We start from the raw sequence: 16,677 nt of genomic DNA on the forward strand, positions 1-16,677 counted from the left end.
TGAGCATCTTGGAATTTCCATCCAGTGAGTTTTTTTTTAATGCAATAGCCCAAATTTCACATAAAAATGAATGGTAACATAGCTACAGAAAGATGTGATGGTCAATCACCTGAAACTCCACCAAACTCCAGTTGGTGCACAGAATTGGTTTTCAAAATCCAAAAAGAGAAAGAGTGTGAAAGACTGAGGCTTGCATAAGCGTGTGGTTTTCAGGAGGTCCAGAAGTGTACGAGCGGCACAGCCCAGCTGGCATAATCCCTTCATATTACATAAATATTCCACATCTGACTCGCCGTCCAGCCAGTCAACAATTTAGTGGATCGCTAATGGACTGCGGTCTGTCATCAGCGAGCGCAGACGTCAAGCAAAAGACACGGTTTACAGTTGATCTTCTGTTTATTCTTGGGAGCATTTCAATGGTGTTAAATCAAATGCTGAATAAAAGTTGATTATATAAACAAAAAAATTATTAAACTGAATTATAGCCAGATAAGTGCTGCATTAATTGTTATATGACCAATTCATTCAAATACATGCATTTGTGCATAAAGCCTGTATGTTAATTCACAATTAAATGTAACATCAACTGAAACCACATGTGCAAAGATTCCAGTGACCTTAAAAAACGTTGGTAACACTTTACAATAAGGTCCATTAGTTAATGTTAGTTAATGTATTAAAACTGCATTTGTTAATGTTTGTCAGTAAAAAATATACAACTATTCATTGTTTGTTCATGTTACTTCGCAGTGCATTAACTAATGTTAATTAATAATTAATTATAATTGTAATTAATAAATGCATGTTTGCATCTTTCTTTATGTTTTTATATGTCACTTGCTGTGATATTTTCTAATGAAAAGTAAATAATGTTTAAAAAGAAGTAAATAAGGTGAGGAAATAATGACAAAATGCTATTTTTTGGGGCGAATGAATCCACTGATTTGGTGTAGAAACAATTTTCCCTCAGAAATTGCTTGTAAATTGAACAATTAATCACAAAGAAATGGCAAGTAAGACATTGAATTAAACGTGACGACTATAGAAAATCCTGTTTCACAATGTTGACGTGCCCAAATACTTCAGGGCAGTTGATATGAAATGATGTGAAACTTGTATTTGTGTAAACTGAGGGCTTCTGTAGTCACAGGTTTCTGCGTGATTGACTGAGATCAGAGAGAGCTGTGTTTCCGTGACCTCTGACCTCTGACCTCTTGTGTTGCAGATGACCTCCCCTACTGCCCCAAGGGCATAACGTCGAAGGTTTTCCGCTTCAACGTGTCCATCATGGAGAAGAACGCGACCAACCTGTTCCGGGCTGAGTTTCGTGCGCTTCGAGTGCCGAACTCCAGCGCCAAGAGGAACGAGCAGCGCATCGAGCTCTATCAGGTGCCGATCCCACACACAGTAAAGGAATAATTCACTTCACAATGACAATCCTGTCATCATTTACTCGCCCTCAAGCTGCTTTAAACCTCTATGAATATGAAGATATTCTGAAGAATGTTGGTAACCAGACGGTTATATATCTTCATATTCATAGAGGTTTAAAGCAGCTTGAGGGCGAGTAAATGATGACAGGATTGTCATTGTGAAGTGAATTATTCCTTAACCCTGTAAAGCCTGACATATGAAAAAAGTGTCTTATAACAGTTTTATGGCTCCTATAGTATCATATATAGAGAACATGGAGAAACAACAGCTCAGTTTTATTTCCAAACTGAGCAAAAGTCTGCAATCTGCTGCAGATGCTGATATTTATATGTATTTACACTACAGTAATTTTAGTAAATCAATGAGATCTTTATAACAGTATAGCAGATACTTACATAAAATGCATATAAATATCAATATCTGCCAATAATGTCTAAGTAAGTTTATATTTAAATGCTTAGTTTTATGATCAAATCTCTGTAGTTTTAAACCATATAATGCAATGCAATATAATGATGATTGAGAGATGAACAAATAAATCTTCCTCAAAAGCCTGATGATCATATTTGATACTCATGATTATGATAATAACTGATGTATGATAATCAAGTAAAGCGAAGCTGCTTCAGTCCAGCTGAAATATTACTAACAATATCAAAGTTATTCTTGCGTTTCCTTGATAAATCAGGGCAGATTTGACACAGAAAGACTCGTGAAGCTCGAGCTGAAGGAGGACGTTTGTACAATTATACTGAAAGACTTTTACTTGATAAAAGAGTCTAAACTCTCAGTCAGAGACAGAAGGACTGAGGAGATCGAGTGTGACAGGTTTAATAGATCAAGTTGATCATTAGAGGCCTTTATAGGGTTAAGACTTCCATGATGTGGAAAGGATTAAAGCGTGGCAGAATGTGTTAAACGTTCTTCACTCTTATTGGTAGCTGAAAGTATTATGAAGGCAGAAATATGTTCTACACAAACACAAAGGCTGGGTTGTTTGATTCTGTGAGTAATGGGAGTTTTCTGCAGATCCCAGTGGATAAAGCCGTGCCTCCACACGAGAGTAGCTGTGTTTACGGCCGGACGCTCTCAGAGAAACAGTATTCGACTGCTCTGAAGACTTCAGCAGCTCTCTGAGAGATTCTCTTAGTTCAGGCTTTGTTTCTCAGTTTAATATTTAACAAGGCTTGATAATGTAGATCACGTGCGACTTGCAATCCAATCATATAACGGTGCTGACGTCACTGAGTTTACAACAGTCATTCATCACTGACGAGAGGACAAACTTTGTACTAAAATTGAGCAATTAAAATGATTTTTCAGAAATAACTATAAACAGCTAATGCCACAAATGTTTGGAGTGGTAATGCAGAAACACAGGTACACGGACACAGACATGAATGCAAACTGTAGTAATAAACTGATAAAGATAACGTGGGAATAGATTTTCGAGCACATTTAAGTTTAGGGTCTAATTCTCACTATTAACTATGACTTTTTCCTCATTAAACTCCTAATAACTGCTTATTAATAGTTAGTAAGGTAGATGTTAAGTTTAGGTATTGGGTGATTAAGGGATGTAGAATATGATCATGCAGAATAAGGCATTAATATGTGCTTTATAAGTACTAATAAACAGCCATTATCCTAGTAATATGCAACCAGTTAATCGTGAGAATTGGACACTAAACTAAAGTGTTACCAGATTTCCAATATAAACCCTTCAAGACTGACTGATCGTGAGCTCTGAGGTTATTCAGGCATCATATATGCTTCTGTACGGATGTGTTTTGTTTTTAGTTGAGGAGAAAGTGCTGTTAACATGAAGATCAAAAGAACCGTGACCTTCCCCTCACTCCCATAATGCACTGCAAATGACATAATCAGTCTCCAGACACTCATAAACTTCTGTAACAGTTTGAGGGTCAATCAGTTATTTCTTAAAATACATTATTTGTATTCATCAAGGACGCATTGAATTGTTCAAAAGTGACAGTAGAGACATTTATAATGTTACAAACGTTTCTATTTCAAATAAATGCTGTTCTTTAAAACTGTCTATTTCTATTAATCAAAGAATCCTGAAAAATAAAATGTATCAGTTATTTACAATCCACAAAAATATGAACCGTGTTCAACACTGATAATAATCATAAATGTTTCTTGAGCATCAAATCCTCATATTAGAGTGATTTCTGCAGGATCATGTGACACTGAAGACTGGAGTAATGATGCTGAAAATACAGCTTTGATCACAGGAATAAATTACACTTTACTGTATATCCACATAGAAAACAGCTGATTTACATTATAATAATATTTCACTGTTTTTAATGCATTTTTGATCAAGTAAATGCAGCCTTTTTGAGCATCTTTTAAAAGCATTAAAAAATCCCCAATAGTAGAACATTTTTACATTCATTTTATAACCAAATCCTAATAGTTTTTCAAGTATCAATTAGACATCAGTGGTTTTATATCGTCCCATTATAATCTTAGATGAGTAGTACACACACACACACACACACACACAGTACCGCAGAACAAACACAGACGCGGAGAGAAAGCTGATGGCACTGCACTGAACTCAGATGGAGCGTGGAGTTTTACGGGCCTGATCTGTTTTCCAGGTGCTGATGGATTATACAGAAGAACATTTGCACAATTGCAACCGAACAAAAGAGGCATTCTGAGAAACTCAGAGCTTTGCTTTCACATGCCGACGCTTCTAACCGCAACATAAAACCCTGAGAGCTGTTATATAACAGATTTACTCCCAGCTCCAGCGGTCAGTATATATTCTATAGGTGTTGTGTTCTGGCCCGGCTTCCCCCCGCGAGCCCCGGTCGGGTCCCAGCGTTCCCTGTGAAGGAGCCGTTGGTCCCGTCAGAAGCTGAGAGAGTGAGTGTGTGTGTGTGTGTGTGTGTGTGTTTCTGGCCTGGATCTGCTGGCGTGGGCCGCTCACGTGTTCTCCGAGGACAGCCGCCCCCAGACACGGTCTCACCGGATGCTAGATTAGGTCCTCCAACCCACTTATCTTATAACCCAGCCGGAGTTTTATGGGCCGAGCTGTTGCGGGACCGCCGTGCGTATGCTGATTTTATCTGGCCACATTCTTACAGTTACTTTCAAGGGTCTTGAACTGAAGGTCAAGAAACCTAGAGTTCTGTAGTTAATAATTTTATCCCTTAAAACTCACCAAAATGACATTTAAAAATGTTTAAGTGCCTTAAAATATCTTGAATGTAACTCGACACCCTCGCCTCGTTTAGTATGCGCGGTTCTATGAATATGCAAATGAGCCCCGCCTCCACTCACTCACTCAGCTCAGAGATCCACTGGTTGACGATCACACGTTGATCTGATTGGTTACAAGGTAGTTTGTGACGTCAGAAACACCAGCGATTTCAAAGCGTGTTTTTGAGACTGTCTTTGGTTCACTGCAGGTTTAAGGAGGAAATACTCAGCAATGGTGTCGACTTATGAACTTACACATGCTTTGTCTTAAAGTGTATTAAAAACACCACATAGACACATAAACAAAATTAAAAACTGCATTTTCACCACTGGGAGACTTTAAGAGAACACCACTGAACCTTTTAAAGGGGTCATGACATGAGAAATCAAATTTGCCTTGTTCTTTAGAAATATAAGGGGGTCATAATTATGACATTTTAATGTTTCAGAAACAGGCTTTTATAGTTGTGTGATGAGTTGCTACAAATGAAGACCTTTCTGTCTGAGTTTGTGTTTAGGATGCTGCCTGTGTTGGGTTGTTTCAACCCAAATATGGGTCAAATATGGACAAACACTAGCCTGGAAATCCAGACCTAAATCTGAAAGATTAATGGTCTGGCGTCGACTAATGAAACTCGGCCGGCTCGAGGGGCGGCACCAAGCATGCATTTGAAAATCTCACTGCACGCAATTGGATAACACTATGACCAATCACAACATCGCTTAGCTAGCAGCGGAGCTAACTGGTAGATTAGACTCTTGCCGTATCCGGTCGGCAAAACAGCAGAAACGCCCTTCTTGCAAAGGAACGATTCGAGCGACGTCTTCAAACAACTGGTGTTCATCCATAGCCATCTCCAATGTTTACTAATGACTTCAACGTCACAGCGCTGTCGCCATCTCGCCTCTGGCCCGCCTATATCAGATAACCCGATGTGATTGGTGCAGCTCGGATACAAGGGCATATTTAATGAGCATCATTACTCGACGCCGGAGTCACTCGCTGAGCAAATTTAACTTGTGCTCTCGCGAGAACTCTGGATTTCCAGGGTAGACAAACCCAACCGTTGGGTTACAAATTGAACCCAACAGTTGGATTTGTCCATTTTTGACCCAAATTCTGGTTGAAACAACCCAGCATTTTTTAGTGTGTGTTTAGACAGCAGGGAAGCTCATGGGGTTTAGAACTGATTATTTTAGTGCCGTCGACATCATGGAAATGATTTAGTTCCAGTATTTTACAGTGTTGGATCGGGTTCTGGATCAGAATCTTCACCTGTATTTAAACGCACCTGTCAATCCGAGCAGTGAACGTGATGAAGAATCAGGCTGCTCTTCATCTGTGCGTGTGCGCGTCGTACAGTGTTGTGGATCTATCAGACTCCACCAGTCAGTTTTTCCATGAGTGAGAGAGCAGGAGCGTTTGGCCTCGGGCAGCGGCGTTGTCTGGATTCATCTCTGTCTGTCTGTACGTGTGCCGGAGAGAGTGTGTGTTCTCTTCCAGCGCATGCGTGTCAGTATTTTCCATGTCGAAATGTTTCCTCGTATCTCAGTTTAATGTTCACTGAAGAAGAGTAGCACAACTGTGACTCTTAAGGGGCCGTTCACATGTAACGTCAGGGTTCCCTTCTAGATCAAGCTCTGGATCCTGTGAAATGTTTTCTTCTTTCGTTCCGCTGCCGTGCATCTCATGTTTTTAACCGCTAAAATGCTTTCTGTGAGATATACTTAAGGCTAAATCAAAGAACGAACTGGTGTGACGTGAGTGAAGTTTAGTTTGGAGTTCGTTTCGGGAGTTCGAAACTTTCCGGAAAAGTTCGGTCTGGCTGGTAAACACCTTTGATTGGTCGGTGGTGATGATGTAATAGGGGGGGTGTGGCTTTGAGACTCCGCCTTCTTTTAGATGTAAATCTTCTACGGTTCATTTCTTCTGTTCAGGGGTGTGTGTCCCGTACACCGACGTAACTCGTGCTTCACTATCACAGTACGACGCATCGTTGAAGAAATCAACTAGCTCGTCACGACTGTCTCCCGAAACCATACTGTCGCAAATGTGTCGTTCAACCACGCTGGTTAATGATGTCACAAACTTGGTGGAGTAATAACTACTGTTAATGAAACTGTTTGAGATCGAATTAACTCTAGACGTTTTGATATGAATTACAGACACGGCATCTGAGGACTATTCCTCATTTTTCTCAGTTATTTTGCTCTATTTCCAGATTCAATCATAGACTCGTTCTTACGCACTAGATCACGTTCACACATGCGCACTCTTCAGAAACTACGCTTTAAATCTCTTGACAAACTAAAAGTCGTAAATGACATTTGTATGTATTCTAAATTAAAGATATAGATTGTACTGAATGTCAGCTTGCTTATTTTGCTCAAGATCAGGATTTATTGAGTCCACATGTCATGCAAACTAGAAACTCTTCTTCTAACCACAGGTCGAGATCTGTCGCTCAAACACACAACTCTGGGATGCTGTTTGCGAATGTTCGTTAGAACGATGGTTTCGGGAAACACAGACTCGTTAAACTGCTGATAACGACAGAACTTGTGACCATAGTTGGCTAACGATGCTTTCGGGAAACACACCCCAGTCCGTCGAGATCAGACGCGAGTAAAAACATGAACACACTGGAGTGGAGAGATGCTTTAAAGAAGGAACTGGAGATTTATAATTGAAAGCGACAGAGACAGTGTTCATTCATGTTTAATACTGTAAAGCTGCTGCTTTAAAGCAATCTATAGCATAAAGCCCTATATAAATGTGTCGTGACGTGTCGAGCTGGTGCACACATCCACATCACTATTATCAGATGCTTTCTGAACTGCTGTTTTCTCACCGCTGTCATTAAACTACTGTTGTGGTTATTTTATTATCCAGAACTCTGATCCGTTTGTTTGAGCCGTTTGAGTCGACCAATGGTGTGAGTTTGTGGGCAGGACTATTTGTTTGAGCGTTGAGGAAACCTGTTTGAAACCTGTCGATTGTGAAGCTCTGTTTGTTGATGCTGACGGCACATAAATGTCAGCCTTAAACTCACTGACTGTCAAACCCGTGTGTCGGCAGATCCTTCGTCCCGATGAGCACATCGCTAAGCAGCGCTACATTGGCGGCAAGAACGTTCTCACCAAAGGAACGCCTGAGTGGGTTTCCTTCGACGTCACTGAGACCATACGCGAGTGGCTCATGTACAGAGGTGAGTGAACGTCTGCCAAAGCTTATTACATGAAGATTGTGCAGAGGCCAGTTATATGAACTAATATATGAATACAACTTCTTGCATCTGATCATGCACTTTTATGCCTTGCATACATCACATACTCTAGATTTTTGTTTGAAATTGTGCTGATGTAAATATGTCAGCAGTACCGAAAACAATAAAATTGGTGTAGGACAATTTTCACTCAGAAATCAGTAGTAGATTTACATAAATGTGCAAAGAAACAAGTAACAATGAAATAGTATTTTTCTTGTAAAACCTACAATAATTTTAGTTTTATTATATAACTTAAAAAAGCTTTTTACAGTGAGGGTACGGCAGTAACGACCTTAATAATAATAATAATAATAATAATAATTATTAGTGACCTTCACTGTACAAGCGTTTGATGATGTTCCAGTGGAATTATCCATTAAAATGAGCTGAAAATGATAAAAGAGTCAGTGTTTTTCTCTGTATTCCATAGTTTTTCAATGCATGTATGAATTTACTAATCAAACTAATAATTATTTTATAAGTTCCTAATCATCAATTATTTGTTGTAACTCGAATTGTTTTGTATAATCAACTTAATGTTTGAATGAAATGAATGCCTGATGAAGAATATGTCTTTCTGACTTAAAATAATTGGTGAGAACACAAGTACAAATTTGACTGGCGATTCTCAGTGCAAAGCGACGGCTTCATATTGTGTATTTTGATAAATCTTGTGCACCAAAACACTCTCACAAAAAAACTCAACTGTATTTGATGCTGTACTGTCATATATAAAAGAAAGAATCATTTTAACCTCTTTAATTGGTCTGAATAATAGAAACTTCAAGAGTAACAATGGATTCAATCTAAGTAGGAATCAGTCGATAACTGGAAAATGGACTCAATGAATGACCAAAGATGAGTTCGCATTTCTCCGGAAATCATGACACAAAATCAGAAACATTTCCGAGGTCATCGGACTGAATTAGTGAACTGCACAGCTCCTTATGATCAATGGACAGAACAAAAACATGCATATCACTATTACTTGGAGTTCTTGAACAGTCTTTTATAGTCAATTATTGAAATCATTCAGTTAGTGTTTCATATCTGCGACTGGCAGTGATATTCCCATATTCAAGCTCTATAAACACTGGAATCAGATGTTTGTGTATGAAACTGTGTATTGTTGCACCGCTCAGAGACCAACCTCGGCCTGGAGATCAGCGTTCACTGCCCGTGCCACACGTTCAGCCCCAACGGAGACATCGTTGAGCACGTCAACGAGGTGCTGGAGGTCAAATTCAAAGGTGAGTGAAGAAAACCAACCAATGCTGTTCCTCTGTTCAGTTACCAACATCGTTGTGCTTTCAACTTTTGGGCACAATAATAAGAATATAATAAAAACAACATGTATGTTTTTTATTATTATTGTTAATCATAAATATATGTAGTTCAGTTGTGAAACTCTAGAGGGCGCAAGGTGATCGGCCCTTTATTGTCACATCGCATCTTTACCGCATGACACAAGCTGATTGGCCTCTGCTGATCCTGCAGCCAATGAGATTGCTTGCTCAATATTCGAATAGTCTGGATCAGTGTTGGCTGTAATGTGCTATCAGAGTTCCTCTGAACCCCTCCTCCTCCCCAGCTCCACCTGCCTATGCTTTTTTTGTCTTTGTTCAGACAGTTCTGTTTTTAAACAATGTTTGATGAGAATTTCTGTAGTTTTATTAAGATGAGGTCATCTGCTCTGGATGTGTGTAATTAAATATATAATTATAACAATATTTATGTAAATAGAGGGTGAATGAATTTAGGTGAATAACAGGGGCCGGATTCACAAACATTCTTACATTTTTTTCGTAAATGCTTTCCCCCCCCATATTTTCTAACTAAGTTAAGACCATTTTGTATTCCCAAAAAGCATTTCTTAAGATGTTTGCAAAGACAAAAGTTAAGAATAATTTTAATTCCTGAAAAGAATGGTCTTAAAACATCTTTGTAAATTAGTAATGTAAGTTAGAAGAACCTCCAACGTGTCTTAAATCCCAAAAGGTAAGATGTTTAATGATTTTATTGGGTTGATTAAAGTAATTAAGCATTACAACATTACACATCACTATCAGTAGAGATGATCATGAGTCACTGCAGAACACGAAATCCAGGGGGAGGAGTTGGATCCAGATCCAACTCCGCCCACCTTACATATACCTAAACCTACCCATCTCCACCCCCTGATCCCTAAACCCACCCCTAAACCTACCCATCTCCACCCCTTAGATCTGGATCCAACTCCGCCCCCTGGATCTCGTGTACTGCAGTGAGGTGCTACTGTGACTTTTTGATAAAAACTCTACAAAACTGACTCAACTTCCGGCAGCAATCAGCATAAAATAACTGTTTAATATACATTGATGCCTTGATGCTGAATAGTGTGTGCTTATTATGATTATTACAGTAATCTTCAGGCCACGCAACAAAACAGCAGAGGCGTTTATCACCGTTGATCAGCGAGTCTTAGGCAAGAATTGCTGTATAATCATCCCTTAAAACTCATCTTTGATCACCAAAATTACATATTTAAATGTTTTTTTCCTTCGAAAAATAATTCTTCATGCCTTAAAATATCTTGACTGTAACTCGACACCATTGCCTCATTTAGTATGTGCGGTTCTATGAATATGCAAATGAGCCCCGCCTCCACTCACTCACAAGGTAGTTACAAGGTAGTTTGTGACGTCAGAAACACCAGCGATTTCAAAGCGTGTTTTTGAGACTGTCTTTGGTTCACTGCAGTTTTAAGGAGGAAATACTCAGCAATGGTGTCGACTTATGAATTTACACATGCTTTGTCTTAAAGCACATTAAAAACACCACATAGACACATAAACAACATTAAAAGCTGGATTTTCACCACCACTTTAAGAAAATATTTTTCAAGAATTGCTCTTCGGTACGAACGTAGAATTGATCTGATTAGATTGTTGTGAATCCGGCCCCAGATCGCACTCTGCTACTAAAGTCTCTTCTTACTGTTTTCCTCTGCGATGCAGTACACAATATACAACACACACTCATGAATCCCACACAGCTTTTCCCCCGTCAGCTCATCTTCACCGCACACGTTCTGATGAGATAACCGCGTCTGCGCTCCCGTCGGACTCTCTCGGAGAGCGGAGCGTATGGGATCTCGCTCAGTCCGGGGCCTCGGGGGTGTCTGGGGTTTCGGGAACGCTCTGGCTGGACCGCGGGCACTCAGACTCTTGGCCCTCAATGAAAGAGGGGTGTCCGTATCTATTGGCAACGCCTCTCCTGGGACCTGAGCTGCTTTTGCTATCACGAACAGATTGAATACGCAGATGCTCGAGGAGACGGAGAGTGAGCTGCTGTCTGAGAGGGGCTGAGGTGGATTCAGGAAAACGGCCTTCATAAAGAAGTTAAAGTGCTTTAGTCCATGTTCATCTGTCTTTAGTGTGTAATGTTGCTGCTTGAGGATGAAAAAGCTCCAGTTATTCTCTATATCAGTGTCAGTGTTTCTGAACTCCCTGAAACGCCTCCATTGTAGTCTTGAGTTTCTTCCGGGAACGAACACGTCACAATATTCCTCATTTAAATAGTTAATACGCAGAATAAAGGGGCGGGGCCTGGTTGAGTTAGTTAGTAGTGTGTTAAACTGGCGGTTATGGTAAGGGGCGGGGCATTTCCCAAACACACTCGAATCGCTCGACCAATCACAGCACACTGCTCCAGCCGACCAATCAGAGCACAGTGTGCTTTTCAGAAGGAGGGGCTTCATAGAGACAGGAACTAAACAGAGCGTTACTGACAGACTGGGAAGAGAGGAGCCGCAACACTGGAGAATATGAGGAAAATAGTCAACATTCAAGCAGGAAAACCTGTTCTAGTAGAGCCTGAAAACCACATCAAGACCCTGTAAAAGGGCATAATATTTCCTCTTTAAAAATTCTAATAAGTTCATAGGAATGTGACGTCAGAAACACCAGCGATTTCAAAGTGTGTTTTTGAGACTGTCTTTGGTTCACTGCAGTTTTAAGGAGGAAATACTCAGCAATGGTGTCGCCTTATGAATTTACACATGCTTTGTCTTAAAGCAGATTAAAAACACCACATGGACACATAAACAACATTAAAAGCTGGATTTTCACCACAGGGGGACTTTAAGTTTTGCGTTCCTCACATTGGATTGAAACACAACCGAACTGAACGTCAATGTCTTCCCAAAAGTATTAATATTCATGATCCAGACTTGAAGGTTTCTGATGTGAGCGTGTCTGTGCTTCTGCTGTGTCCTCAGGGATGGACGGCGAGTACGAGGAGCAGAACCGATGGGATTTGGGTCGACTGAAGAAGCAGAAGGAGCAGCTTCTCCCTCATCTGATCCTGATGATGTTGCCTCCGCACCGGCTGGACGTCCTGCCCTCCTCCAGGCGACGCAAACGGGCCCTGGACACCAACTACTGCTTCTCGTGAGCCTTTCTTCATCTTCATAACCTCTAACTGTAGCTCGGTTCCCAGACTTACTAAGACTTTTGCATTTTAACATTTGAAGGCATCATTGGCGCTCCTGACATGAAGGCTGTTCCAAAAGCTAGACAACTAAATTGTGTTTTCTTCTCATTTTGGACCAATTGGAAGGCAGCGTCACACAGTGAAGAGCGATGATGTGTTTTTGTAGTCCAAAACCAGGAAACTTCCGGCTCCATAGTCCTGACGTCAGTGGGTTAAATGCCTGAAATAAGCTCCAGATATATTCACGTTTAATTCTATGACATACACATCAGTAAAAACTAGGGGTGTAACAATAGATCACAATACAAAAATGCAACAATATATATCATGGATAGTTCACCCAAAATAAAAATTAGTGTGTGAGAAAGGTTTTAGTGTCAGTACTACATTAAACTACTATATATAATGTTGAATATAATGTATAATAATGCAATGGGGGAATATTTGTGTGTCCTGATGATGCCAGATGTCTGATGTTACCAGTAAAAGTGGCCTATATTATTTTAAATATATCTAGTCAGTGACAGAACAAGCATATTCATCTACAATAATTCTGTGTTTTCATCTTCAGAATCATGAATATTGTTATTCTGGTGTCTCTATTGTCCTGTGCTTTGGGTTTCAGCACCAAGTCCAAGAATATTCATTTACACACACAATGTAAAACCTAATTTAGCATTTTAATCAACAGTTCATATTTTGTTAATCTTTTATCATATGTCTTGGAGTATCGCAATAATATCGTATCGTGATATGTATAAAATCGTGACATGAGGGAATCGTTACACCCCTAGTAAAACCCTCTTCTGATCTTATTAAAGCTTTTACTTGTCATGAAGAATGAGGTTATCGGACATGAAACGTCATCAAACTGAACAGGTAAACTCATCTACTCGCTAGTCGCTTTCACATCTTATAATAACTCAAACTTTCAGGGGAATTGTTTTTAAATAAACGTGACGTTGAAGTCATGTGACCGCGGTCTAGAGCCTACGCTTAGCTTCTTACTTTTGCCAGTTGTACTCGGGCTGCCAAATTCATAAAAGTTGTGTAGGAAATTCACAAAATGTGTAAGAATCATAAACTTTTGTTGGTCACAGACCTTATTTTCTGCAATAACCCAGAAGCCAATGGAAAAATCCTATTGAGTGTCTGTGGAGAGAGCCAGGGTGATGCGAAGTTACGTTCTGGACTATAGAGATACGTCATCACTGCGGCGCTCTATACACTGTGAGAAACCCAAACACACTTTCTGAGGGACGCGAGTGTGGACTGATACCGAGAGCTAGGAGGTTCTTCTGAAGATACAGCATTAGCATCGCCAATGTCGTGGGTTCGATTCCCACGAACTGATCAAATATATACTTTGAATGCAATACAAGTCACTTTGGATAAAAGCGTCTGGCAAATGCATTAATGTAAGTGTTATTCGGTAAGGCAGGAACGCAAGCTGAATTTGATCTGCTTTCTTCTTAAAAACGACATTCAGATTCACATTCCAGGAACTTCATGTGTCTGGAGAGGTTTTTCCTGTAAGAATGAACCTTTTAATTGGCACCTGACGGCTGGAAGCGACTGCAAGAGCTTGCAAGTTTAGATTTGTCCCAGTATGCTAAGTAGTGCACTGGCTCTTTAGTGTGTGTCTCTCCGTGAGCTCTCCACACCTGGGTCGGATCCAGGAGGGAAAAAATGACACACCTTACAGTGGAATTTCTGAGCTTTAAAGACTGTCTGACATGTTTATAAGGCCGAAATAGAAGTCTTAAGGGGCATTCGCACCGGAGGAACCTTTTCATAGTTCCTAGAACTATTGGCGGAAGCTCCCGGGTTTTGGCGCGTTCGCACCGCAGGAACTAGGAACGATTTTAGTTCTAGGAACTCCTTTTGGAGGAACTAATTTACTCCTACTTCAGAGTCGGCCTAAACCAGCACTGTAGGAACTATCCGTGACGTTAGTGTTCGCTGATTGGCTGAATGCGTGCAAAACACTGGCACCCGCCATTTTTAAACAGCTGTGTAAACACACAGATTAGTATGGAAGCTTGTTTCCGCCACAGAGTGAAAAATAAAAAAGGTAATTGCGACTCTTTAATCTCACAATTCTGACTTTTTATCTCACAATTGCGTGATATAAAGTCAGAATTATGAGATATAAACTCGCAATTGCGAGAAATATAGTTGAAATTCGGACTTTTTTTCTCAGAATTGCATGTTTATATCTCGCAATTCTGACTTTATAATACGCAAATGGGAGATATAAAGTCGCAATTGCGTGTTATAAAGTCAGAATTGTGAGATATAAACTATTCTGAGGTAAAAAAAAAAAAAGTGTCTTTTTTTCCCTTAGAATTAGACTTTATATCTCACAGTTCTGAGAAAAGATGTCAGAATTGCGAGATATAAACTCGCAATTATGTGTTATAAAGTCAGAATTGCGAGATATAAAGTCAGAATTGCGTGAAATAAACTCGCAATTGTGTGATATAATTGTGCAATTCTGAGAAATTGAGATGTAAACTCGCAATTGTGAGATAAAAAGTCGCAATTATCTTTTAAAATGTTTTATTCTGTGGCGGAAACAATCTTCCATAGATTATAGCCTATATATTTACTCCACAAACTAACTCTACGAACATGTAAAACAGTGATAGATGGAGCTCTCTACCTTTACGCTGAGGAGAAAATCCAACACAACTTTGAGGATCCAAGAGAAACTTGATTATGTATTTCTGCTCAGCAACATCAACCACACGGCATACGCTAATACATTTTCATTACTGTCTACTTTCTGTGTATTACAGTTATATCTAATAACGTATTAGACAGGACTGTTAGACAGATCGTAAACTAATGAACACGGAGAATGCGAGCACTGTTTGCTCAGGCTCTGGCGTTCTCAGTGCCGTCAAAATAAGTCCCAACAACAAGCGTGTCTTACGTCGCCTCAGAGCTCAGGAAAACATTCCTATGGGAACCATCCTGGTGGCTCGTTCCTTGAACTACCCGGTGCGAAAGCTCCTTTAGAAACATCCACGTGTCTGGAATCGTCTCTGAATGAACGCAGGAGAGAAAGAGAGCGAGGATGTGAACGAAAGTGACGGTTTTCCCTCTGCTTTCAGAAACTACGAGGAGAACTGCTGCGTTCGGCGGCTGTACATCGACTTCCGGCAGGATCTGGGCTGGAGGTGGATCCACGAGCCCAAAGGGTATCACGCTAACTTCTGCTCCGGCCCGTGTCCGTACCTGCGCAGCGCCGACACCACACACAGCTCGGTGAGAGAACTGAACTCACATGGTGTCGCTTTAACCCCTGTCACTGTCTTTTTGAAGGATGTCCAAGCTGCTCTTTTCAATTAAATAAATAAAGGTGACTTTATGGAAGTAAAATAATGACAAATGTTTTTGAAACAAAAAAGCTTGTTGAATTGCACTACTTGAAAAAATATGCACTGCATTAATAACCCTGCTTTTTGGGACTTGCATTTTTATGGGCTGAAATTCAACATGGTTGTATATTTATGCTGTGAATATTTCAATTCAAAACATTTCACACACGTTTTCATTATTAAAAATTCAATTATCCATATTCACCTTTTAGATTTCACTTCCAAAATATTAATTCTGCTTAAAAATACAATCTATAATATCCGACAGGCAATTTCGGTCCATTTTATTTCGCTTTACCAATTCAACAAGCTTTTTTGTTTCAAAAATATTTGTCATTATTTTACTTCCATATGACTTGACTATGTGGCGTAAATTGAATTTATTTCATAATTGATGAACTTTGCAACACTGTTACTGAACTGAATCAACACTGAACTGAGCTGAACAATAACACTGTTGTCTTCTCTAGAGCTGCTTTACAGCATATTTTGAATTTGTTTCATAATTGATGAATTTTGCAACATTGACAGTTATTTTGCTATTTATTTTTAAAGAGTCAGTTCACCCAAAAATGACATTTCTGTTATTAATTCCTCATGTCGTTCCAAACCGTAATACCTACATTCATCCTCGGAACACAGATGAAGATGTTTTTGATGTAATCTGAGTGATTTCTGATCAACTTTCAAGGCCCAGAAAGGTAGTAAAGACATGGTTAAAATAGTCCATGTGACGACAGCGGTTCTTAACAATGTCTTTACTACCTTTCTGGGCCTTGAAAGTTGCAGTCTATGGAGAGATCAGAAAACTCTCAGATTTCATCAAAAACATCTTCATCTGTGTTCCGAAGATGAACGAAAGTCTTACGGGTTTGGCA

The 16,677-nt window shown here is 39.7% G+C and overlaps 1 protein-coding gene across 1 annotated transcript in view; it reads left to right on the forward strand.

Annotated features, from left to right (window-relative positions):
* The window catches only part of tgfb3 (transforming growth factor, beta 3), a 33,041-nt gene that overhangs the window by 15,011 nt on the left and 1,353 nt on the right, over positions 1-16,677 (forward strand). Inside the window, exons 2-6 of the mRNA XM_084393447.1 lie at positions 1,226-1,389; positions 7,751-7,880; positions 9,083-9,190; positions 12,199-12,370; positions 15,533-15,686. Coding sequence (XP_084249573.1) covers positions 1,226-1,389; positions 7,751-7,880; positions 9,083-9,190; positions 12,199-12,370; positions 15,533-15,686 — 728 coding nt within the window. The remainder of the gene's footprint in view (positions 1-1,225; positions 1,390-7,750; positions 7,881-9,082; positions 9,191-12,198; positions 12,371-15,532; positions 15,687-16,677) is intronic.

This window comes from Rutilus rutilus (assembly GCF_951802725.1).
Source record: "Rutilus rutilus genome assembly, chromosome: 21".
Taxonomy (NCBI): domain Eukaryota; kingdom Metazoa; phylum Chordata; class Actinopteri; order Cypriniformes; family Leuciscidae; genus Rutilus; species Rutilus rutilus.